Source organism: Notamacropus eugenii, chromosome 7 (assembly GCF_028372415.1).
Source record: "Notamacropus eugenii isolate mMacEug1 chromosome 7, mMacEug1.pri_v2, whole genome shotgun sequence".
Lineage (NCBI taxonomy): Eukaryota > Metazoa > Chordata > Mammalia > Diprotodontia > Macropodidae > Notamacropus > Notamacropus eugenii.
Window position 1 is genome coordinate 152951910 of NC_092878.1, and position 26675 is coordinate 152978584.

Genomic DNA, 26675 nt, shown 5'->3' on the forward strand with positions numbered 1-26675 from the left:
CAAAATATACTGCTATGAATATTTTGGGTGCATTTTGAACATTTCTTTATCTTTGACCTCTTAAAGGTATGTATTTAGTACTGAGAAAGAAACGAACATTTTAGTTATTTTTTTAAATGGTTGGAATAATTCACCAATCTATCCATTTTGTATACAATAATTTGTTACTTTTAGGCATTAGGTTGTGAATATTTTTTTCTTCAAAAAAAAATCCAAGTGAACTCCATTTCCATCAAACTCTCAATGATTACACAAGCGAACATAGAGTTTGCTCTTTGCCATCAGTTCAGTTAACTAGTGACAGCCTTGGGTGATAAGAATGAAAGATAGTCAGCCTTCTGGGAATAGACTGGGAAAGGTGCTTACACAACAAAAACAAAAACAAAAAAAAAAAGATAAGGCACCCGCATAACTTTGTTCTGCAAATTTCATGATTTGGGGACCTTTACACTGTCTTTAATTATTAATAACCTAGTCAAATATTTATGTGAGTAATTCTAAAAGGAAAATGGGAGTTGAGAATATCCACTAAAAGTATTTTTTTAACTGATGAAAGTCATCTTTTTCAAAAGACTCTTCCTATTGCACCAGAATGAATCCAAACCTGAATTCCAGACCAAGCATCACATTCTCTCCCTGACCACACATGTGGACTCTAGAGGAGTCATTTCTAAATGACTTCGAATGACTTCGAAATCTTCAGTTGCAGAAACATACGAGGCTGCTGGCCAATGGTTGACAACAATGCCGTTAAAGTAAGAATGGCCACTGTAGGTGGATGTTTAATCAATGTTTATTGAATGATTAGATGCATGATAGTGAGGGATCTTCTTGGGTTACGAGCTATAGATAATGAAGAACATGAATCAATAAGCATTTATTAAGTCCATACTCTGAGCTAGTCACTGGGGAAACCAAAAAATAAGGCAATTCCTATTCTCAAAGATCTAAGGTTTTTTTTTTTTCATACCATTGGTGAATATTTCTTTCCCTGTATTATATCTCACCTGCTGTCAGGGTGACATAGCAGAAGGTCATTAAATGGAATCTGTTGTTCTATTTGCCAAGGAAACAACAATCATGATGAATGGATGGGAGAAAGTGTTGGAAAAGAACCTGTATAGTAACATTCTATTTTATTGAATTAAACATATTTGGTTGGTTGGTTGGTTGTCTTTGTGGTTGTCATTAATGGCAAACTACAAGTACAATGGTATCTTGTATTCTCATCTTTCAAATACTTGGGAGATGGTGAAGAAGATGATGATGTGGCACACCATTGACTATCACTTGTGAAAATTTGTTTGGTCTGTATTAATGGCCTTATTGAGGAAGCCCTTGATTTGTGTGTTGAAGACTCTCATAAAAATGTTGTATAGCCAATAGGAGAGGTATATCAGTTGTTAGCTACTGATGTTCTATTGTTCTAGCTCTTTTCTAGAATTAATAAAGTGTGAACCTACTGATTCTCTTGTTTCTCATCTTTTTTTTGGAATTAATAAAATCTGAGGGCCCCAAATCTTGAGGATCTTCCCCTCCTTCAGATACCTTCAATATTAGTCCCCTAATTTAATATCACCAGTATAAGCAATGAAGTTTGGAGGATCCAAAGTACCCTGCCAATTGTATCACCTCCAGCATCTGATCTATATGTACCAGTGGAACCCTCACGATATACTTAAGTCTCTTTTCCAAGATCCAAATTACTTATTTACAGAGAGGCATATCACTAGTAGTCTGACCATCTGGTTATAGATTTTTTTATTAATTAATTAATTTTTACCTTGAAACCTTCACTTTCACAAGATTTTGAGTTCCAGATGTTCTCCTGATCTTATAGACTTTTTTGCCACAATAATTGATGAAACAAAGAAAAATTGTAAATGGTCCTTGGTCTCTTATGGCCCATTTTCACTTCTTCAGTGAAGGTGTTAGAGTGATAGGAAAATGAGAAAAGGAGAATCTGCTATCCAGAGACACGGGCCTCCTTGCTATTCCTTCTACAAGATACTCCATCACTTGAACCTATATATTTTCATTTCTTGTCATTGTTCCTACTATTTAGTCCTTTTTCAGTCATGTTCAACTCTTTATGACCCCTTTGGGGTTTAATTGGCAAAGATACTGGAATATTTTGCCATTTTCTTCTCCATATCATTTTACAGATAAAGGAACAAAGGCAAACAGGTTAAATGACTTGCCCAGGGTCACACAGCTAGTGTCTGAGAATTTGAATTCAGGAATGGAAGTCTTCCTCACTGTAGGACCAATACTCTATCCACTGCACCATTTATCTTCCTTATGTATTTTCACTGGCTTGCCCTAGTGCCTGGCATGTTCTCCACTCTTCTTTCTACCTCCTGGCTTCCAAGACCTTTTCAAGATCATGATAAAATTCTAATCCCCTAAGTTCTATGCTTCCCCTCTTTGATTATTTCCAATTTATCTTATCTATAGCTTGTTTGTATTTAATGGTTGTCTTTCCTATTAGACATGAGCTTCTGGAGAGCTGGCATGTTTTTTTTTCCTTTCCTTGTATCCCTAGTATTTAGCAAACAATAAATGCTTGTTGACTGGCTGATGGCTAAGAATCATTTAAATTTTTTATTGTTAGCAAACTTCATCTTGCTTATGAACACTCTAGATGTCAGATCCTTGTCCAACAAGTAGATGTTTTGCTGGAAAAGCAGAATCACATCGATCTTGATATTCTTGCTTTTAAGAAAAAAAGAACAGAAGAAAGAAGGACTTTGCAGATAAATGCAAGGATAGCTTGCAGGTACTCCTTGGAGAAGCAAAGAAAGTGTGGCAGGGATAGCTGATCTTATTGTACACCCAGAAATAATAACAAACATTATTTTAAGGGTTGTCTGGTCATCTTGTATTACAATACTAATTTGTTGTTGTTGACATTATTTCTTCCAGTAGTCATTTGCCATGGGGGCAACACTTTAGATGAATGCAAATATTTAGACTACAAAGAGTAAGTCTATGATCAGTTCAGCACTCTGCACCATACATTGCCTTTGTCACTCTCTCCTCTTGTCTGTCTCTTCTCCTTACAATCACATAGACTATTAGATGCCTATGTTTTCTGCGAAGGTGCATCCATGAAGTTTTATTGCATTTAGGTAAATGGAAAATAGTGTTGGTGATGAGGTCATGTGATGCACAAGTCTTCAGCAGTACATGACCATTGCTGTTGCTGCTTCCAACTCCATTCCTTCCTAGGACTCCCTACCAAGTCTGGTAGTCTGAGCCTGCTTTAGCATTAAAGTCACCCAGAATTATAAACTTATCCTCTTTTGGCACATTGATGATAAATTCTCTCACTTTGGTAGTATACTTCCCAGGGATGTACACATTAACAATGAGGTTGATATACGCATTGCCAGAGCTAGCTCAGTGTTTGGGAGGCTCCCAAGAAAAGTTTGGGAGAGAAGAGGTGTTAGACTGACTACCAAACTGAAGGTCTGCAGAGTCATTGTGCTGAACTCATTGTGATATGCTTGTGAAACATCAACAATCTACCAGCATCATGCCAGGAAGCTGAATCACTTTCATTTGAACTGTCTTAGGAAGATTCTGAAGATCACCTGGAAGGATAAGGTACCAGACACTGAAGTCCTTGCTCTAGCTGACCTTCCAAGTATTCAAACTATGCTTCAGAGAGCTCAACTTCGATGGGCTGGCCACTTCGTTTGAATGCAAAATCTACGCTTGCCTTAAAAGGCTATTTTATGGAGAACTTGCATGGGGTAAGGGATTATATGGTGGTCAGAAGAAGAGATACAAGGACACTCACACAGTCTCTCTCAAGAACTTTGGATTTGACTGTGCAACATGGGAGACACTGGAACAGGACCACTCAGTATGGTGTGCCCCCATCAAAAAGGGTGCTGTGCTCTTTGAGCGAAACAGAATCAAGACAGCATAAAGTAAAGTAGTATGTGCAAATTTGGGACATCCACCCCAAATATTCACATGGACTATCTGTGCCTAATGTGTGGTAGAGCATTCTGAGCTCATATTGGTCTGATCAGCCACAGTCAGACACACTGAAATTTCACTTTATCATAGTGATGTCACTTTGGTCCTCTTCCAAGATGAAGGGACAACAGCATTACAACACTAAGAATATCTGCAAAAAGATCACCATAAAAATAACTGCAGCTTATGTATGAACAGGTGGGTGTAGATGAGGAGTCAGAGAAATCCCATGAGGAACTTCCACAGAATCTCCAAATCAAACCAAAATACACCTTGATAGATGGAGATTTAAATGAAAAAAGTGGGAAAAGTAAAGATTAGGAGAAATTTGTGAGGAAGCATGGTTTATAAAGAAGAAATGAGAGAGACCAAAGAAGTGTAGACTGCACAGAAACATCATGCATTTATGCCATTAATATTTTCCTTTAAATAGAGAATAAAAAAGCTCTGGGTATTACAGACACCGAGTAACCCCATTAAATTGACTTAATTTTAACAGGAAGACAAAGACTTATTATTGATATGGGAATTAACCCTGAGGTATCTGTGTACACTTGGATAATCAGTCTGTGAGTCAATTTGCATTTATTAAATACTCATAATATGCCAAGTTCTGAGCTAAGTAGCTTTAGGTCACTGATTTGTTAGAGTTAAGTTCAGAATTAATATTAAAAAAAAAAAAACAAGAGGAAGGGGTAATAATGAGAAAATTATATGATAAACAATGTACCCCTGGCTTGTTTAAATGAGAATTTGAAGAGAGAAAAACAGGAATTGTACAAAAGAATTTGCATCAAAAATGACCATAATAATTTCACCCAGAAGTTTAGCCAATTAATTTAATTGCCACCACAAGAAGACCAGAAGTGTCCAGAAAGCATCTTAGTCAGAAAACATTTGACCCATATGGAGACAGATGGCTGCCAAAAGAACAGTGAGTTAGAATATAAATTTGCAGATGACAGATGACTAGGAATGGTGTTATTTCACAAGTAGAAAGAAAAACGAGAAAAAAACAAAAGAAAACTTGGCAGAGAAAACTTGGATTTTCTTTTAACTGCTTTACATCACAATGCCAATTGTCTTATATAACATTATGGAAAAGGGAGAACTTTCCATTTTGTTTACCAACAAGTAAAGTTTTAAAATATCCAGAAAAATCTTTATTTCCATGTAGTTTATTTCTAGAGAAACTTTTGAAATTAGACATCTGTTATATCAGGAATAAAAGAGAAACTGGGGAAGAAAAATGAATGGTGACAGCAAATTAGCTTTCATGAGAAGGCTGGATAAAACTACATGCATGCTAAGGGGAAGTCAGTGTCAGTTGAAGAAAAATAAATCTTCATATGAGTGAAAAAGAGCCTGAGTAAAGCTGCCATATTTCTGCTTCTGTGGTGGTTTGAGATGGTGTAAGAAGTGATCAAAACAATTCACAGATGTTTCATTAGACAGGCAGATCATGCTGGAATCCAAGAAGACTAATCTGTAGACAGAAATATGAGTAATTACACATTGGAAACTGGGAAATGCTCCTACTTAGGGCTTAATTTATTGGTTTTTTGATTGGCTAGACTTTAGAAAATGATTGGCAAATGGCAGTAATGAATATTAAACTTGAAAGTGTATCATGAAGACACTTCCCCCCCTCTCCCCAGAGAACCAAGAATTTACAAGGAATTGTTGGCTGATGGAAATGAAGAAAAAACTCCATTATGTTAGATAAAGACAAAAATATAGTATTCATTTTTCAAGATTTCATGAAAGGGAAATATCATTATGTCCTTAAGATATTTAAGGTTTCCTGTTCCTAAAGATTGGAGAAGGAAATGGCAAACCATTCCAGTATCTTTCCCAAGAAAACTCGAAATGGGGTCATAAGGAGCTGGACAAGACTAAACAACAACAAAAATAAAAATTCTTTCTGTAATTTTATTTATTTTCAGTGTTCTACAATCACTACCACATAACTTAATTTTTTTTCTCCCTCCTCCTCCTTCCCCCCTCCCTCCCTGAAATGGCATAAAATTTTATATAGGTTCTACACATATATTCCTATTAAATATATTTTCATCATAGTCTTGTTGCATAGAAGAATTAAAACGAATGGGGAAAATCACAAAACAAACCAAAACATAATACAAAAGAAAATGATCTGCTACATTCTGTGATCAAATTCCATAATTCTTTTCCTTGATGTGATAGACATTTTGCCTTAAAAGACCATAGGGAATTATTTAAGTCCTTGCATTGCAATGAAGTTCTAAGTCTATCAAAAAAAAAAAATCCTCTCACACTGTGGTTCTTGCTGTGTACAAAGTTCTCCTGGTTCTGCTCCTTTCACTCAGCATCAGATCATATAAGTCTTTCCAGGTCTCTCTGAGGTCTTCCCATTCTTCATTTCTTATAGCACAATAGTATTCCATTACATTCATATATCATAATTTATTCAGCCATTCCCCAATTGATGGGGATTCCCTTGATTTCCAGTTTTTGGCCATCACAAAGAGTGCTGCTATAAATATTTTTGTACATGTGGGACCCTTTCCCATTTTTATGATCTCTTGGGAATACAGTCCTAGAAGCGATATTGCTTGGTCAAAGGGTATGCACATTTTTGTAGCACTTTGGGCACACGTCCAAATTGCTCTCCAGAATGGTTGGATCAGCTCACAGCTCCACCAGCAATGAATTAGTGTTCCAACTCTCCCACATCTTCTCCAACATTTATCATCTTCCTGTTTTGTCATGTTAGCCAATCTGATGGGTGTGATGTGGTACTCAGAGTTGTTTGATTTGTATATCTCTAATCAATGGTGATTTAGAGCATTTTTTCATATGACTATAGATACCTTTAATTTCTTCCTCTGAAAACTCCCTGTTCATATCCTTTGGCCATTTATCAATTGGGGAATGACTTGTATTCCTGTACATTTGACTCAGTTCTCTATATATTTTAGAAATGAGGCCTTTATCACAGACACTGGTTGCAAAAATTTTTTCCCAATTTTCTGCTTCCTTCCTAATCTTGATTGCATTAAGTTTGGTTGTGCAAAATCTTTTCAGTTTAATGTAATCAAAATTATCCATTTTGTACTTCATAATGCTCTCTATCTCCTGCTTAGTCAAAAATTCTTCCCTTCTCCATAAATCTGATAGATACACTATTCCTTGCTCCACTAATTTATTTATAGTATCAATCTTTAAACCTAGATCATGTACCCATTTGGACTTTATTCTTGTGTATGGTGTCAGGCATTGGTCTACACCTAGTTTCTGCTACAGTGTTAACCAGTTTTCCCAGCAATTTTTGTCAAACAGTGAGTTCCTATCCCAGAAGTTGAGGTCCTTGGGTTTATCAAACAGTAGATTGCTATATTCATTGACTACTGTGTCTTGAGTACCTAGCATCTTCCACTGGTCTACCCTTCTGTTTCCTAGACCAAGTGGTTTCAATAATTGCTGCTTTATAATACAATATGAGATCTGGTAGAGCTAGGCCACCTTCCCTAGCATTTCTTTTCATTAGTTCCCTTGATATTTTGGAACATTTTTTCTTTCACATGGATTTTCATATTATTTCTTCCAGCACTAGAAAATAATTATCTGATAGTTTGATTGGTAGGGCACTAAATAAGTAAATTAATTTAGGTAGAATTGTCATTTTTATTATATTGGCTCAGCCTACCTATGAGTAACTGATAGTTTTCCACTTACTTGGATCTGACTTTATTTGTTTGAAAAGTATCTTGTAATTGTGTTTATATAGTCCCTGGATTTCTTTTGGCAGGTAGACTCCTGGATGTTTTATAGTGTCTACCCTAGCTTTAAATGGGATTTCTCTTTATATCTCTTGCTGTTGGACTTTGTTAGTAATATATGCAAATACAGATTTGTGTGGGTTTATTTTGTAACCTGCAACTTTGCCAAAGTTGTTTATTATTTCAAGTAGTTTTTTACTTGAATCTCTGGGATTCTCTAAGTATATCATCATATCATCTGCAAAGAGTGATAACTTAATTTCTTCTTTGCCTGTTCTAATTCCTTCAATTTCTTTTTCTTCTGTTATTGCTACAGCTAACATTTCTAGTACCATATTGAATAATAATGGTGATAATGGACATCCTTGTTTCACCCCTGATCTTATTGGAAATGCATCTAGCTTATCTCCATTGCATATAAGGTTTGCTGAAGGTTTTAGGTAGATATTGCTTATTATTTTATGGAAAGTTCCATTTATTCCTATGCTCAACAATGTTTTTAATAGGAAGGGGTGTTGTATTTTGTCAAAAGCTTTTTCTGCATCTATTGAGATAATCATGTGGTTTCTGTTAGGTTTTTTGTTGATATGATCAATAATGCTAATAGTTTTCCTAATACTGAAACAGCCCTGCATTCCTGCTATAAATCCTACTTGATCATAAGGTATTATTCTCATGATGAGTTCTGTATTCTTTTTGCTAAATCTTATTTAAAATTTTTGCATCTATATTCATTAGAGATATTGGTCTATAATTTTCTTTCTCTGTTTTGTCTCTTCCTGGCTTAGGTATTAAAACCATATTTGTATCATAAAAAGAATTTGGGAGAACTCCTTCCTCAATTTTCCCAACTAGTCTATATAGTATTGGAATTAACTGTTCTTTAAATGTTTAATAGAATTCACTTGTAAATCCATCTGGCCCTGGAGATTTTTTCCTGGGGAGTTCATTGATGGCTTGCTCAATTTCTTTTTCTGAGATGGAGTTATTTAAGTATTCAAATTCCTCTTCTGTTAATCTGGGCAATTTTTTATTTTTTAAAATAATCATCCATCTCATTTCAATTGTTGAATTTATAGGCATAAAGTTGGGCAAAGTAATTTCTAATTATTGTTTTAATTTTCTCCTCATTGGAGGTGAGTTTACCCTTTCATTTTTGATATTGGTAATTTGGTTTTTTTCTTTCTTTTTTTAAATCAAATTGTCCAAAAGTTTATCAATTTTATTGTTTTTTTCATAAAACCAACGCTTAGTTTTATTTATTATTTCAATAGTTTTCTTAATTGCAATTTTATTAATCTGTTCTTTGGTTTTCAGTATTTTTCATTTGGTATTTACCTGAGGATTTTCAATTTGTTCTTTTTCTAGCTTTTTCAGCTGCATGTCCAATTTGTTGATCTCTTCTTTCTTTATTTTATTCATGTAGGTATTCAAAGATATAAAGCTTCCTCTAAGACCTGCTTTTCCAATATCCCATAATGTGAAGTAGGTTGTCTCATTATTGTCATTCTTTTGAATGAAGTTGTTAATTGTTTCTGTGATTTGTTGTTTAACCCACTCCTTCTTTAGAATTAGATTAGTTTCCAATTAATGTTTTACTTATCTCTCCATGGTCTTTAATTACATATAATTTTTATTGCATTATGATCTGAGAAGGATGCATTGACTATCTCTGCCTTTCTGCACTGAATTGTGAGGTTTTTATGCCCTAGAATATGGTCAAGTTTTGTATATGTGCCATGTACTGCTGAGAGAAAGGTATATTCCTTTCTATCCCCATTCTGTTTTCTGCAGAGATCTATCATAACAACCTTATCCAGAGTTTTATTCACCTCCTTAACTTCTTTCTTGTTTATTTTAAGGTTAGATTTATCAAGTTCAGAGAGAGAAGGTTGAGGTCCCCCCACTAGTATAGTTTTGCTGTCTATTTGTTCCTTTAAGTCCCTTAACTTCTCTAAGAATTTGGATGCTATACCACTTGAAGCATATATGTTTAGTAATAATATTGCTTCTTTGTCTATGGTGCCTTTTAGCAGCATATAGTTTCCTTCTTTATCTCATTTGATTAGATCTATTTCTGCTTTTGCTTTGTCTGTGATTAGGAGTGCTACCCCTGCTTTTTTTCCATCATCTGAAGCACAGTATATTCTGCTCCAAACTCTTACCTTTACTCTGTGTGTATCCTGCCCCTGTTTCAAATGTGTTTCTTGTAAACAACATATTGTTGGATTATGGCTTTTAATCCATTCTGCTGTCTCTGTTTTATGGGAGAGTTCATCCCATTCACATTCACAGTTATGATTACTATCTGTGTCTTTCCCTCCATCCTCTTTCCCACCATTTGTGCTTTTAGTTCTCCCATCTCCCTTCCCCTCTGCAACAAAGTTTCAATTTTTAACCCCCACCTCCTGCAGTCTTCCCTTCCTTCTTTCACTCCCCCTCCCTTTTACTCCCCTTTACCCTTACTACTTCTTCTCTTCCTTTTAGCTTCCCTTCCCCTTTCTTCCCCCTTCCCCTCCTGTTGCCTATAGAGCTAGTTAGATTTATATACTTAAGTTTATTGTTCCTTCCTTGAACCTAATCAGATGAGAGTACCTCTCAAACAATGCTCATCTCCCTCCCCTCTTTCCCTCTATTGTAATATAATTTTGTACTCCTTCCTGTGATGCAGTTCGCCATTTTCTGCTTTCTCCTTTTCACTTCTCCTGTTACAATTCCTTCACATGGTTAACTCACGTTTTTATCATCATATCATTTACTTTATACCTGTTCCCTCTATCTATGTATATCCCTAACAACTAAAATTCTTAAGGATTCAGTTGGAGCTATTCCTTCTAAATGAAACTGTTAGACACTGGAATAATGTATATAGTGTACAAAGTATGTCAAAAGTTGGGAATTAGTCCATATGCACAATGTTAAGTCTTTAAGTTCACAGAAAATGTAGAGATACGATTACACTTACCACCTATTCCATGATTAGTGGTAATAGCATTAAGTTACTAAAGCTTAAACTGTACTATAATCTTCGTAATATACTATATAATATACAGGGTATTAATAGGACTTGAAATATACTGCTACTGTCAACTTTATAGGAATGATCATCATAGTTTATGATTTGAAGGGAAAAAAATCACTTGGTAAACTAAACCAGATGCTTCAAAAAATCCAGAAAAATGTATAACTTTTTTAAAAAAATTGTTAAGAAACTACCAGATAGAAAGTTCTGGGTTGGCCTTGAAGTAAAGAACTTAACTATTCTGCCAACGTTTTTGTATATTTAGTATTTTTTTTTTAATTTTTTAATGTTTAACAATCACTGCCATACAATTGAGATTTTTATCCCCCCCCACCTACCCCCCACTACCCCCCTCCCTTCCCAGGACTGCATACAATTCTGTATAGATTCTACATATACTTTCCTATTGAGTATATTTTCACTATAGTCATGCTATGTAGTCAGACTAAAATAAATGAAAGAAATCGTATAACAAAGCAGAACATGATACGTAAACACATACACATACACAAACATGATCTGCTACATTTTGTGAGTGACTTCCATATTTCATTCTCTGAGTGTGGAAGGCATTTTGCCTTGAGAACCACCTTTGGGATTTTTTTTTTTTATAAGAAGTTTTTGCGTTATTACAAAAATCCAAGTCTACCAGAAAATACTCTCACACACTGTGGTCGTTGCTGTGCACAAAGTTCTCCTGGTTCTGCTCCTTTCACTCAGCATCAGGTCATATAAGTCCTTCCAGGCCTCTCTGAAGTCTTCTTGTTCATCATTTCTTATGGCACAATAGTACTCCATTACATTCATATACCATAATCTATTCAGCCATTCCCCAATTGATGGACATCCCCTTGACTTCCAGTTTTTGGCAACTACATAGAGTGCTGCTATAAATATTTTTGTACATGTGGGGCCCTTTCCCATTTTTATGATCTCTTGGGGATATAGTCCTAGTAGCGATATTGCTGGGTCAAAGGGTATGCACATTTTTGTAGCCCTTTGGGCATAGTTCCAAATTGCTCTCCAGAATGGTTGGATGTGCTCGCAGCTCCACCAACAATGAATTAGTGTTCCAACTCTCCCACATCCTCTCCAGCATTTATCATTTTCTTGTTCTGTCATGTTTGCCAATCTTATAGGTGTGATGTGGTACCTCAGAGTTGTTTTGATTTGCATCTCTCTAATCAATAGTGATTTAGAGCATTTTTTCATATGATTATAGATAGCTTTAATTTCTTCCTCTGAAAATTGCCTGTTCATATCCTTTGACCATTTATCAATTGGGGTATATTTAGTATTTTGAAGAAAATTTCTTTTTCTGTCTTTCTGAAAGGTTTTGTTGGTAATATGCAGAAAGGCTGGCATTTTTTTTTCTGGAGGAAGGATATTTCATATCCTAGTACTTTGCTGAAGTTATTGATTATTTTGTCCAATTTTCATTTGTATTATTGTATTCTATAAAGAAATAAAAATTATATTTTTGCTTATTCTTACTCCCTCAATTTATTTTTATTTTCTTATTGCTAGAGCTGATGTTTCCATAACTATATCACATAATGATGGTGATAATGGTTATTTTTATTACTTATATGATGCAGTAGAAAAGGTGTTAACCTTGGAGGCAGAAGATGTGATTTCAAATCTTGCCTCTTTCACTTATTATGTTTGGTTTCAAGGAGTTCACTTAACCTTTCTGAGCCCCATATTGAGGGAGGTCAAACTACACAGTCTTTGTGTTCCCTTCTGACTAAATCTGTGATCCTAAGAATGATTTCTAGCATTTCTCTATTACAGATAAAATCAACTATTGATTTTAAATGCACAGCATTTATCATATTAAAGAAAGACCCATTTTATTTCTCTACTATTTAAATGTTATCATCATGAATGGTCATCATATTTTGTCCAAATATATTTTTTTCTATTGATATAATCATATGGTTTATTTTGTTATTAATATGGTCTATTACATATCCTAATTTTCCTAATATTAAATCAAATTCTGAATTTCTGGCATAAAACCAACCTGATCATAGTCAGTCTCTTCAATAGGTTGATATAACCTCTTTGCTAATATTTTATTCAGCATGTTTACATCAGGGAAGCTAGGTGGTGCAGGGGATAAAGCATTGACTGGGAATTAGAAAGAACTGAGACTCTCAAGTCCCTTTACTACCATGATTGGTGTTTTTCTCTCAATTCTACAGCTTCCTCAAATACAATTCTAGAATTCAAAATGATATTCTAGATGGGATCAGGATCATAGGATCAAAGATTTAGGACCAGAAGAAACTATGGTTCTAGATCATCCAAATGAGGTCATCCAATCTAACCAAACTGAGACCAAAAGAAATTAAGAGATTTGATCTAGGTTACATAGTGTGGTGATTAAAAAGATCCAAGAGACATAGCTTCTGAGTAATTTAGTCATTTTATTAATAAGGCTAGCATATTGTTAATAAAAGGATGGTCATTTGGTTTTCCCTCTTAGACTAAAGACAATCATAGCAGTGGACTCACCGTTTATATACCCTTCAAAGAATAGGTGTTCCTGAATGGTGGCAATCAATTTTGACTGGATAACACAATAGGAGGTGAAGTATATTAAAATAGGGGGCTGAGAGTGACATTCTATCTCCTTTGAGCAGAGAAACTTCCTCTGTACTCAGATCACCCCCAGCCTTGGGCTACCCTGACCAGGGGGGTAGAACCTGTGGCCTCGAGGCCACGTGTGACCCTCTAGGTCCTCAAGTGCAGCCCCTTGACTGAATCCAAGCCACACTTGAGGACCTAGAGGACCATCTGTGGCCTCAAGGCCACAGATTCTACCCTCCTGGTCCAGACAAAAGGATCTGTCTTCCCCCAAGCTTGATTGAATGGAATTCACCTGAGATTAGAGGTTCTTTGTCAATTTAACTCAACTTTCAGAGACTAAGGTCGTGGGGGGGCGGGGAGAAAGAGGAACTCAGTTTCCTGAAATCATTAGTTATTAGCAATCATTCCTCTCAACAGGTAATAAGCAGCTGTGTACACAGGTCCTCTGACTCAAAGTCCAGAGCTCTTTCCATTGTACCAGGGCATCTGGTTTTTTCTCACCTGTGCCTGACTCAATTTGGTTTCCTGGCTTCATTGCGCACACCCATCTGAAACAACAATAAACTAAAAATGCTAATTAGGCTATTGCTGGCAGCAGGAAAACTACATTTTCCCCCAGTCTCTCTGTTGTTGTTGTTTTGTCCTTCATTCTTGAAGAAGACAAATGACATCACATCCCAAAAGCCTTAAGGTAGTTTGAAGGTATTAAAGTTTGAACCTGAACTAAGACTTTTGGGACACTCTATCAGCCAAATGAGAATACTCATCTACAAAAACGTTTATGTTTCGGTGCATGCTACAACAGGAAATTTTTTAAGTGAAATTACTATCATATAGAATTATTAGGTAACCCATGCTATGAGAGCATAGAGCCCTGGACTGAGTTCAGAGGAACTGTATTAAAATCTCACCTCTCTAACTGTATGACCTTATGCAAAACAAACTAAAAACAAATTCGGAAGCTCTTTGGGTCTTAGTTTCCTCTTTGCAAAAAGGCAAAGTTTGGACTAGATGCCCTGAAAGGTCTCTTTCTGTCAGGGACATGCAGGGGCCAGCTCATGCAGGCTGACCATTTGTTACATTTTCAGTGTATGCTTTTCCATCTTAGAAATGAGTAAATGCTACCAATCAGACCTTGATTTTTGTTGTGTTGATTGTCTTGACTTAAGAAAGTGATGGAGAAAATATTAATAATATAGGTGAAACTTTAAAGTGGGTCATATGTACATTCTTTTTTGAGAACCAATCGTTAAACATTTACCAACACACCACTGCTTCCAGTTTTAATTGTATAGTTCTATGACAAGATGGGACTCAGGCTGGCTTTTTTTTTGCCTCTAAATCAATTATCCTATGATTTCTGGGACACCGAACTAGCTATCTGATTTAAATATCAAGGCTATTTGCCATGACAAGGTCATGATCAGGGTGTGTGTAACTGGAGATAACTTATAATAATTTATTAAATCTAAATAATGTAAAAATTAATGGATAAGAAAAGCAAATGTTTTACCATAGGCTAAAATAAGAAGAATACAATATCATTTGAACTTAAAAAACATTTATTTTTCCCCCAAGAGTAATGAAACAAGTACAATTAACTGGAAAAGAAAAAAAATACTTATGCAGCACAATGTTAACATAATTTCCTACAACAAAGGTAAGAAGTAGTTTTGACCGGTTCGTTAAAGCATAATAATACTTTTTTTTCAAAAACTCTATGTTAATAGTTCATCTAATTTTTAAGGAAAGCTGCATGAAGAATTGTTCAACTATATCACAAGCTCTCAGAATTGTTGATTCTTACTAGATGCATGTTTTTCATAAAATACGTCTGCAAAAATGGAAGTACATGAAAGCCATAATTAAAAATTTAATTTTCTTTAATTTCTTCATCTTTCAATCTATCTATATACATATATATGTATGCACATATATGTACATATGACTAGCAATGTAAACACAGCTTCTAATAATATTCAATAAATATCTAACAAGATCCATGTGCAATGACATTATGCCATACTAAAATAGATACCACATTCTAAATGTATATGCAAAAGACACATTCCTTTCATTAAAACTCAAAGATTTGGAAATTCTAAATAAAGTAACATGCGGCAGATAAATGTGTGACACCCTGCTTTCTTGGGCATTATTTCTAGACTGAAATTATGAACCTCACTAAATGTGCAAGTAAGTAGTGTAAAATCTTGCTAGCTTCACAGCAAGTTGGAGTGAATGCCTTTCATTTAATCTCCCTTATCCTCATAATCATGGTTTCATTTTTGCATTTAAACTCATCCCATATTCATATACTAAGCTGTGGAGTGTGCATTGCTTATCTTTAACTCTTGTGATGCCTTGATTACAGTAATCTTAAAACATTCATAGATTACCAGGTGCCACTTAGTGCAGTGACTTTTAAAGAATCGATCAATTGCCAAAGGTTTCACTATACAGGAGTAATGTGCCATTAAAAATAATAAATAGTTCAAATAACTTTTTTTTAAAAAATCACTGCCAAGCTCATAATAGGAAAATGAGAATGTCAAGTGCTGGGAGTATTGTCCAGAAAGTGGATGCTTTATGAATCCTAAATCAGTGAGTGATGGCTAGGTGACTGAGTAGCTGAAACACACACCCAAAGAATGTCCATTTTCTTGTATTCTTTGTACTCCAAAAGAAAAAAAAAATCTTGAAAGATTTTCTGCTGAGGAATCCACATTTTCATACAGAGTATCTTCACTTCACTGGTCTTCCTCAGTTCCACTGCTGAGAAAAGGAGAGGATCAGTTTTAAAGTTCAATCTGTAAACAAATAACCACTGTTTACACTCATTAAAACTGGTGAGTTTTTTAAAGTACAACTTTATATTCATTGAGAGATGAACGGAAACAAAAATAAAGGAAAAAAATGTCCCTGTGTAATGGGAAACATCAGGAACCAATGCTCAGAAATACTAGGTTCTAAGAGCTCAGATTTCCTTTAGTAGCATGGTTAAACCTACAAATATTAAATAAATACCTACTGTGTTCCAGGCACTGTGCTAAGGGATGAAAATACAAAGAAAGGCAAAAACAGCTCCTACTCTCAAGGTACTCACAGTCTAAAAGGGGAGAAAACTTTCAACGATGTACAAACAAGATACATACAGGATTAATTAAGGAGAATCTCGGAGAGAATGCATAAAGATTAAGGGGGACAGAGAAGAGTCCAGAGAAAGTGAGATTTTAACTGAGACTTAAAGGAAGCCAGGGAAGTCAGGAGTAGAAGCACCACGAGGTAGATGCTGCTATTGTGCACCTTTGACACGCAAAGAAACTGATATTTAGAGAGGTTAAGTGATTTGTCCAAGGTCCTGAACCTAATAAGTTTTGGAGGCAGAATTTGCATCCTGGTCTTCCTGACCCCAAGTCCAGTGTTCTATACACTACCGCATACCCCTCTCTTTCCCTTTTCCGTGTGCTGTGATCTTCACTTTCCTCAGCAGTAAAACAAAGGACCTGAACTAGTGCATCTGTTCCAAATTTAACATTTTACAATTACATTAAAATATATTCATATATGTACATATAGATATGTGTACGTGTACGTAGCTATGAGAGAGAGAGACAGAGAGAGAGAGAGAGAGAGAGAGAGAGAGAGAGAGAGAGAGAGAGAGAGAGAGAGAGAGAGAGAGAGAGAAGACAGACAGAGAGACAGAGAGAGAGAGACAGAGAGAGACAGAGAGAGACAGAGAGACTCTGACTTCATTTTCTCGTTTTCGGTGGAACCTGTTCACGACAAATGTAAGGCGCTAGATAAAAGGCGCTTTGGAATGTGAGACCGCTGAGGAGTTTTAAGTAGAGTAGCGCTAATCGGCAAGCAAAGCTTTTTCAGAACGTTACATTATTCGATACACACCTTCAGTAAATCAACGTGCAGACCCATAGGTTAAATATCTTTGGATGAATTTCTTCACCCAAGGAGCTTCTGCTTTGAGACAGATTTCAGATCCCTTCTTCAGAGTAGCTCTGCACCGGAAAAGAGAAGAATCAGAGAAAGAGGAAGACTTGGCTGGGACAGAGGTCACTGGATTGGGGAGTTGGGGACAGGAGACAAAAAACAACTTTAAAAACTAGGAGCTGTCAAAGCACAGGGACTCACATGACTTCGTGATTGGGACAGTGGGGTCCTGCTCTGATCACTTCCAGAGAGACTATGTTTTTGGGATGAATCCCTTGCATGGTCTTCACACACCTGCAGCGAAGCTCTCCAACCGTCCCCGTCCAGGAAGCTGAGACACAAACAGAGATTAATCATTGGTTATAGTTACCCACGGATCCCCGAGTAACAAGTTCGAGCTGGTTAGACTCTCCACTTACTCCCTCTCCACAAACCACATTTCAACCCTCTTCTTAACTCTCTTTCTCACCGCTGGCAATCCAGGCTAAACTGGCCAACAGCAAGAGCTGCAGCAGCCCAGACGGAAGGAGCGCAGAACCAGCCGGGAACCGGGCACAAGATGTGGAGCTCATGGTGATGGAGAGGGCGAGAAGTCCGATAGGAGGTCTAGGAGCACAGATGGAGAGAGTTCTTCAGCTTTGTGCACCCCATGCACTTCGGAGCTCTTTTATCCACGTCCACCTAGGGGCTACGTGAGGAAATTGGCTACCCAGACATTTTCGGGAAATTCCCTGAGGGGATGGGGTAGGGAGGTAGCGAGTAATGGGCGGGCGAAGCGAAGTAGGTGGACCGCATCATTGGAGTTGGCCCGCCTTCGCCAGTAAGAAAGCTTGTGGAGCTCCAGTTTAGCCCAATCCCAGCCCAGTTCGGCAGTGAACTTTTGGCCTGGGGAGCCGCTGGAACAGATCAGGCACGAGCCGGCGATGGGGCTGCGAAGATACTCTTTACTAGTGACCAGACCATGGTCACTGGTGACGAAGAGACGCTCTGTGCTGTCAGCTCAGAGTACGGTTTTCTCGACTGTGGGGAAAGCTTCTCCACCCATAATTCTTCATTAAGTTTGAAGGACTAAATCTGGAAGAACTTAAGAGGAGGAAGATTGGGTGAATGGAAGAGAGCCTTGTTCTGCATTTCTGCTCTCTGAAGACTTTCCATTAGAAATAGAAATCTTTCACTGGCAAGAAGTCCCCCCACCCCCAAACGTAAAACAAAATAAAACCCAGTAAGGCAAGATGTGCGTGGTATGGAGCTAAACTGAACTTTAAATGAAAAATAAAAAAACCCGAAAGATCCCTTTTCTTTGCTCCCCTCCTTTCCCCTTCCATCTAGTCCTCTTCTTTCCTTGCCTCCCCTCCCTTCTTCCTCTTCTCTCCCATTCCCATCCGTCCCTCCATCTTTCCTCCTTCATCCCTTCCCTCTTAGACAAGGCTGTGGTGGAGACAGCCCAGGAGGCCAAGGCGAACACCACCAGGCTGTACCAGGACGTGTTCACCAAAATGGCCGTGTACCTGACAGACGAATTGGCATCCACTATCGAAGATTACAAACTTCTGGAAAATAAAGAACAAACTGACTAGTTTGAAGTATCTAGAAATGAAAGACATTGCAGTAAACATAAGTAGAAACCTAGAGGGCTTAAACTAGCAGTCTGCTGCACTTGGAGTTTTATCTATATTAGATCACTCTAACCGGATAGCAAGTAGCAGCTCTTGAGGAGGCAGGCTACAAGTGGGATGCATATTCAAAGAAACTAGAAGCCAAGTACCAAAAGTTGGAGAGGCCATGAAAGAATTCCTTAGCACAAAAATTTTAACTACATCAATGTTTCACAAGAACTGAAATGCACCAGATGGAATTCATCAAACTTCCAAGCTTGGGTTCCATAAAGGGAACCAGTGCTGCTGATACAAGGAGAATCCCAGACCCTTCTTTTAGTGGGATGTGTAAACTTTGCCACTCCTTGATGTTTTCTTAAAACGGTACCCCTGCCATTTCATCTTATCCTGGGGTTCATTGTGTGCTCTGCACCAAGAATCAGAAATCAGGATCAACCCCATCTAGAGCAGACACAGCTGAGAGGCTCTGGTATCCCTACCTTTTCCCTCTTCCTCCCTCTGCCTTGGGCTCCATCTTAGACTCTTTGTTCTGAATGTGCCCCCACCCCCTTCATAACCTGTTCTTGAACTTAAATAATAAATGCCAATTTCATCAACTTCAGTTTCTGGGGGAAAATACAAAGACTTTGTCAGTGACTTCCTTTCTCAAGCCACCTTTCAATCTTCCTTTGATTAACCTTCCTTCACAATATTCCTTTTTACCAAACCCCAAATGGTAGATAATACTAATACATAGAGAGAAATACAAAGTTTAGCCCTCATTCCATGGATGCCAAAGCTCTCTCTTATGATATATATATATATGCATATATATATACACATGTGTGTATGTATATATACATACATATGTATATGTATAAATATACATACTTTCTCCAGCCCAAATATCATTCCTTTTTAAAATTATTTTTTACTTTATCTTCAATTATCAAATATTTATTTTTCTCACTTCCACTCCTCCAAAGAAAGAAGGAAAACAAAACTCTTTTAACAAATGGGCATCATCAAGCAAAGCAAATTCACACATTGGCTATGTCTAAAAATGTGCCCCTCAGTCTTCATATTTAGTTCATCAGTCCTCATCACTGTTCTTTGGGAGTCATGGTTGATCATTGCATTGATAAGATTTCTTAACTTTTTCAAAGTTGTTCATCTTTAGAGCACAGCTGTCATTGTTAAGTTTTTCTCCTGGTTCTGCTCACTTCATGTTCTACCAATTCATACAAGTCTTTTAGGGCACAACAGTATTCCATCACATTTATGTACCATGACTTGTTCAGCCATTCCCCCAATAGATAAGCACCCCCTCCATTTCCAGTTCTATGCCACCACAGAAAAGAACTGCTCACATTCTTTTCCTCTTTCTTTGATTTCTTTGAGATAAAGGTCTGGTTGTGGTATTTGTGGACAAAAGGACATGCAGAATTTAGTAACTTGGGGGAGGGGGCAAGAACCAACACCAGTACAGTGAACCTATCATTCCTCTGACTGGGGAAGTGATCACTGATTATGTTAGGAGTTATACCCTAGAACATGGGTATGGTCTTTCTGACATGTGTAGAAGGATTTTGGAGCTCAGTCCAATGCAATTTTAGACACAACTTTTGTAATGTGAGACAGAGAAAGAAAAAAAACATTTTTTTATTATTTGGCCTAACTCCAAGAGTATTATTATTTATTATTTATTTTTATTTATTATATATTATTTATATATTATGTTATAATATATAGTATATGTAATATATAGTATATATTAAATATTATGTATTTATTTAGTTTATTATTAAACCAGATCAACAATTCCAAATACGTATCAAACTCACAGAGAGGAAACTCCTTTTGCCAGTGCAGGTCATCATTGGCCAGGGGAGGTTAGGACTTGCCCAAGGTCACAAAGCCAGCCTATGCCAGAGGCAGGTCACATTGTGTCTTCCTGCCTATGAGGCTAACTTCAAATCCACTGCCTCTAGGACTTCGATAACACTGAGGAAATATTAAAAGAGTTCTAAGGAAATGAATTGCAAGCTGAAAGGTATTAGGAAGCTTTTAATCATACGACCAAGGTGCTTACAAAACTGCTTTCCAGTTAATCCCAAATAAGCTCTTTCAGGTATGAGTGAGATGAGAATGTTCCTGGGAAACTTGACTATCAAGACAAGAAAAGGTTGACCCACAAGACAAGGCTTTCTATATAGGCTCATCAACTTCATTGGGAAATCTGGTTTCCTCCTTGAAATATTTTGCCTCATCTGATATGCACACTGAAATACCTCCTTGTGGATTATCTATTGAATAAAGAATCTTCATGTATTGGGATTTAGGGGGGAAAAGAAGCCTCTATTGTAAGAGGACAGCTTCATTGCCCAACCTGATCAACAAATAGTGAGTCACCAGAATCTTGTAAACTCAGCCAACCACGAAATCCCTGGGATCTAGCTTCCTTCTCTCTTGGGTCTTCTCAAGTCAGAAAGGAATGTAAAAATGTATCCAAGAAATCCAACATTCATCCTTGCAACACTAAGAAAGAGGGGATGGATGGAAGAGGAGGGGATATTAAAGGATATAGCTTCCTTTGGGGAAAATAGAATTTGGGTTCTTAGAGTTTCTGAGCCATTTGTACAGAGATCACTGCTATAGTGAAGTAGTTGAGAGGAAGAGAATGATCATGTACACTGAGTTAATGAGTGAGTGAATATCCTATTTATTAGAATCATAGTGGGGAAAAGTGCTGGATTTAGAGTCAGATGGGCTTTTTTCAAATCCTACCTTTGATGTGTAATACCTCTGTGTAACCTCAGACAAATCACTTCACCTTTGGAGGTCTCATGTTTCTCATCTCTAAAATGGTAACCCATTTCAACTAACATTGAACCAGATGTCCTCCAAGGCTCTTTCATCTCTAAATCTAAGAAACTATAATCTTCATAACCTGAAGACAGCTAGTCAAAAGTATCTAACTTTAACTACCTCACCACAAAGTAGCCATCATAAAGAGACTCTGGCTCAAGGTAATTTAAACAATCCTGAACCATTTTTTTGGAACCAATTATACCCCATGACCCCAAGCTAGGTCAGTGGTCACTACAAAGTTTAGTGTTATAGACTCTTGTCGGTAAAAATTTGAGCTTACACTGCAAATATAGTTATATTTATTTATAAATTACACACATGCCATTGTTTTTCAGTCATTTCTGACACTTTGGGACCCCATTTGGGGATTTCTTAGCAAAGATATTGGAGTGGTAGTCCATTTCCCTCTCCAGCTCATTTTATAGATAAGGGAAATTGAGACCAACAGTATAAAGTGACTTGCCCAAGGTCAAGCAGTTAGTAAATGTCTGAGGTTAGATTCGAACTCACAAAGACGAGTCTTTCTAACTCTATCTACTGTGCCACCTAGTTGCCCACATATACATGTATTACTGTGCTAATAATTATGTACATTATAAAACAGGGGAAAAAATGAAAATTGAATGAAATCTAACTCAAAAGGACCCCTGAAAGATTGCCCTTCAGGAAACCACGATTACATCGACTGAGAGATTGTTTAGAGAGGGAAGAAGAGAGACAAGAGGAGAAAAAATAAAGCAAAGACCTTGAATCGCACAGGGAGACCTCTCAAGCTATAGGTGTGTTGGGAAGAAAAAAACAACATCCCAACATGTACCTGGTTTCCCAGTGCCTGTATCCCCTAGCAGTTCCTAATTGAGTGACTCATTGGGTGAGATGGTTCTCTCCCCTGCTAAGCTGAGATTTCAAGCTGCTAATTCTTATGTATTCTATGACCCAAACTAACCTCTGTGGCCTATTCAGTTAGTGTCGTTTGCTTTGATAAATGTTTGGTTGCAATCTGTTATTTTTCTTTTGATTAATGGTGAGAGGGGAAACTAAACTAGCTGACATTAAGTTAGCTAACCTTCCAGATATGGGATAAAACTACTTCCCCCACCTACAGTGACCAGAGAAAATGACTTTTATCCTGAACTACAAAAGACTCATACCCATAGATTCCAAATTTTTGACTTGTAATAGATTTAGTTCCAAATCTAATAACCTTTTGTAGATAGGACATCAAGACTGATCACTCAGTAAACTCATAGAGGTACAATTTCCATTTCTCTAAGAGATGAGGTAGGGCACTACATACACACACACACAGACACATAACTCTCTAACTATATACAAATAACACACACATATGTGTGTCCATATATATGCGTGTGTGTGTGTGTGTGTGTGTGTGTGTATTCCTGGAGTTACTGGGAAACCATTAAAGCTTATTGAGTAAGGGACTGACATTCTCAGATCTGAGCTTTAGGAAAACCATTTTGGCAATTTTGTGGCTGATGGATTGCAGAGAGGGAGAGACTGGAAACAGAAAAACCTATTAAGGGGCTCTTGAAATACTCCAAGAAAAGGTGATGAGATTGTCCTGAGAAGAGAGAAAAAGAGAAGAATGAAAGATGTTGTGGAGATAGAAACTACAAGGCTTAAGAACTGATTGCATGTTTGATATGAGTAAATAACAAGAAGGGGCAGGTTGGGGGGGAAGGCAATGAATTCTGTTTTGGAAATGTTTATTTTGAGTTACCAAAGGAACACTGAGTTTGAAATTTCCAGTAGGCAACTGTGAATGTGTGAAGATGCCTCCATCTAGGAATCTCCCTCCTCCAATTGTTGATTTCCTCATAAACCCCATTTGAGGAAGTACTCAAGCAAGTCATTCTCATTCCTCATTTCATTTCAGTTTCCTCTAATGTAATATGGGCATAAAAATGTGTATAATCTATAGCAAATTGCTTGTCATCTTGGGGAGGGGGAGAGGAGGGAGAGAGAAAAGTTTGGAGCTCAAAATCTTGTAAAAATTCATGTTGAAATTGTCTTTACATGCAATGGGAAAAAAATAAAATATTGATTACAATAAAAAAATAAAATGGGCATAATAATAGAATCTACTTCCCAGATTCCCAGGGTCAAATGAGATATTTTTAAAGTACTTAGCACAGTATCTGGCACATAGTAGGTGCTTAATAAATGTTTACTCCTTCCTTCCAGTCTCTGACACATAACTACATGTGGGGACTCCTTGATAACCTCTCAGAGGTCTAGGCAATTCTCTAGGGCTACAAGTAGTAGAGAAGTTGGCGAGCTTGACTGGTAGATGAAATTTCTTCTTTGAGAATTGATGTTCTAGACAACTCTCTAAGATAAAGGAAAACAGTAAAATCACAGGCTTCATGTCTACCTTTGGTTAACTCTAAAACCTTAATATTATTGTCACTAAGACAATATTTCTTGAGATTCCACTGTTTATAAAGCATGGAAGTAGGTCGTGTAGGGAGCTAGAAAAGTAGTATAAAAGGGAGATTATCTCAAGGAATCTAAATAAGAAATAAGTACAAATGAGAACTTGCATGCTGAAAGTCAAAAGAACTTCTGGAGGCTAGATAGGGTTAATGAAGCAGGAAAATGCAAAAAGAGGTGCCTTGCAAAGCAGAGTTTTGAAGGAACATGTTTCTCTCATTGAACAGCATGAATATACTCAATCTTAAAATGTAGATAAACTTAAATTTAATCCTCATTAAATGAGCCAACTGTCTTTAGAAACAGCTTGTTGAACTAGGAATTACCAATGCCATGATTAAGAGATTACTTTAATGTAATATCAGCCAATCATTCAAGCCTCAAGGAAATGCTTTTGGAGTCTTCACTTATAAGTTTATTTATCCTAGGTTGGCTGTCTTCACTGTAATTACTCAATTATTACTCTTGGGGAAAATCCAAAACATCTCCCTCATGACATTTTCTTGAAGTAAACCACAGGGTCCAAAAATCTAGCAAGTTATTCAATACTGGAAGAACACAAAAAAATAGAAGAAAAGACACATTAAGTTTAGATATAGAATTCTTAGTGGTAATTTGCAAAACATGTTTACTTAAATTATAACATCCTAAATGTTAACGTTATTTCAAAATTGGTCTTCCTTCAACAGGAAGCAAGATTCACAATTTTGTCATTTAATACGTGATATCATTTTTTGCAGTTGTTAATGTTTACTCTGCAAACACTAAATTTTAAAAATTCATCATGATGTAAAAAATATAACAAAAAGACTATTTCAATAGATAAAGATCATATTTGTGTATAAAACTGTGAATTTCTATTACTTATGACTTAGTGGGTAGAGAGCCAATTTTGAAGCACAGAAGATGTGAGTTGAAGCTTTACCTCCTACACATACTGTCTGTATGATCCAGGACCAGTCACAGTCATTTAACTTCTCAGGACTCTAGACCACTGGTTCTCAAATTTTTTTAGTCTCAGGACCACACTTGAAAATTATTGACTCCTCCTCACTTCCCAAATAACTTTTATTTATGTAGATTACATCTATCAATAATTATCATATTCAAAATTAAAACATCTTAGTATTATTGTGAAAAGTTTTTACCTCAAAGACCTTCTTAAAGGAGTTTGAGGACCTCTAAGATATCCACAGATACACTTTGAGAACTGATGCTCTAGGTAACCCTCCAAAGCAAGAATTCTGAAACTTTTTTGCCTCATATCTCCTTTTGGCACTCTGGTGAAACCTATGCACTCCTCAAGATCATTATCACTACTTAGAAGTAAAAAACTTTGGTTTTGTTTTTTTTTTTATCTGTTGGGAATTCTTCATTTGAATCCTATCCTCCAGTGAAGTTCAACACATTTGCGTGCCTGGAGGCCCAGGGTTTTTTTTTTTTTTAAAAAAAGCATGCTCTTGGAGCACAATCTATGCAAGAAACATCCATCTGGAAAATCCTTCAGGATAGGCTGATCAAGGACTGAGTGTACTTTGCCTTGGGATTTAACATAGCAAAGCTCCAAGAGATTCATTGCCAGATTGCCTGATTGCCAGCAACTTCTTACATCAATGTATTTATTCAAATTCCAGATCCTTGAAGCACTAAAAAATTCTACTCCTTTAAATCTTATTTTATCTTTGTAAGAAATTATAAAGTCTGTTTTTTTAATCCTTCTTAGAAGTGACTACTTTTATAAATGATTTTTCTTTGGAACATTTACAAGAAATAAAAAGTTGGTCCCAGAGCTCCAATAGGAGTTACATAAAAGCCAGGATGAAAATTAAGGGGAAAATCCTCAAAATCTAGTTCTTCCCCTGTGATACTTGAATCTTATTCATAGAATTACATCCCATGTCTGCCATCTGATGAGTGACATTAATGAGCTGTCTATTCTCAAGTGTCATTATTCATTGTCGAATCAGTATGCTAGACTGACGATTTTCCTTTTGGAACAGTGTGTGCCAGGAGATGATTTTTAGTGGAAATGTCATGTAAGTTTTAGTTTGCGTCAGATGCTGTAACAAATATCTAATATTTTAGAATCATAGGGTGTGTTATATCAGATTCACTTGTGTCTTTTTCAGCATCCTCCTCGTAGCCATCATAGTCAGGAGAGTAAATTTTTCAGGATTTACCAAGGAAGTTGCCAAAGATTGTTGTTTTTTTAATGGTTGTAAACTATCTTTCCAGGGGCAGCTAGGTGGTGGATAGACCTGCATGGTCACAAACCTCATGGAGGTCCTCATTACCTCAAGTCTGGACTATTGTAAAAGCCAAGCCTCTCCCTATGCCAGAATATCCTCTACTCAGTTGTGAAAGTGATTTTCCTAAACTACAGGACTGACCATGGCATCTCCTTAAACTCTGGAGACTCGTTATCACCTCCAGGATCAA

The 26675-nt window shown here is 36.7% G+C and overlaps 1 protein-coding gene and 1 long non-coding RNA gene across 3 annotated transcripts in view; one reads left to right on the forward strand and one right to left on the reverse strand.

The window, feature by feature from the left end:
* The window catches only part of LOC140514204 (uncharacterized), a 97182-nt gene that overhangs the window by 29890 nt on the left and 40617 nt on the right, over nt 1–26675 (forward strand). The gene's annotated exons all lie outside the window — the stretch shown is intronic.
* On the reverse strand, nt 14908–18194 carry LOC140514199 (permeability factor 2-like). 2 transcript variants are annotated; one of them, XM_072624309.1, is made up of 4 exons: nt 17786–18194; nt 17518–17647; nt 17275–17384; nt 14908–16140 (listed from the first exon to the last, which is right to left on the reverse strand). In XM_072624309.1, the coding sequence occupies exons 1-3, from the start codon at nt 17886–17888 to the stop codon at nt 17285–17287; spliced, it is 333 nt and encodes a 110-aa protein (XP_072480410.1). In that variant the 5' UTR covers nt 17889–18194; the 3' UTR covers nt 14908–16140; nt 17275–17284. The 2 variants fall into 2 exon arrangements, with proteins under 2 accessions (XP_072480410.1, XP_072480408.1); XM_072624307.1 differs by having other exon boundaries at nt 14908–16143; nt 17786–18186.

Coding starts and splice junctions, on each gene's coding strand:
- LOC140514199 (XM_072624309.1), bottom strand. CDS start 17,888: ATGAGCTCCACATCTTGTGCCCGGTTCCCGGCTGGTTCTGCGCTCCTT. Junction 17,648..17,785: donor TTTAGCCTGGATTGCCAGCG/GTGAGAAAGAGA, acceptor TTTGTGTCTCAG/CTTCCTGGACGGGGACGGTT. Junction 17,385..17,517: donor TGTCCCAATCACGAAGTCAT/GTGAGTCCCTGT, acceptor TTTCCGGTGCAG/AGCTACTCTGAAGAAGGGAT.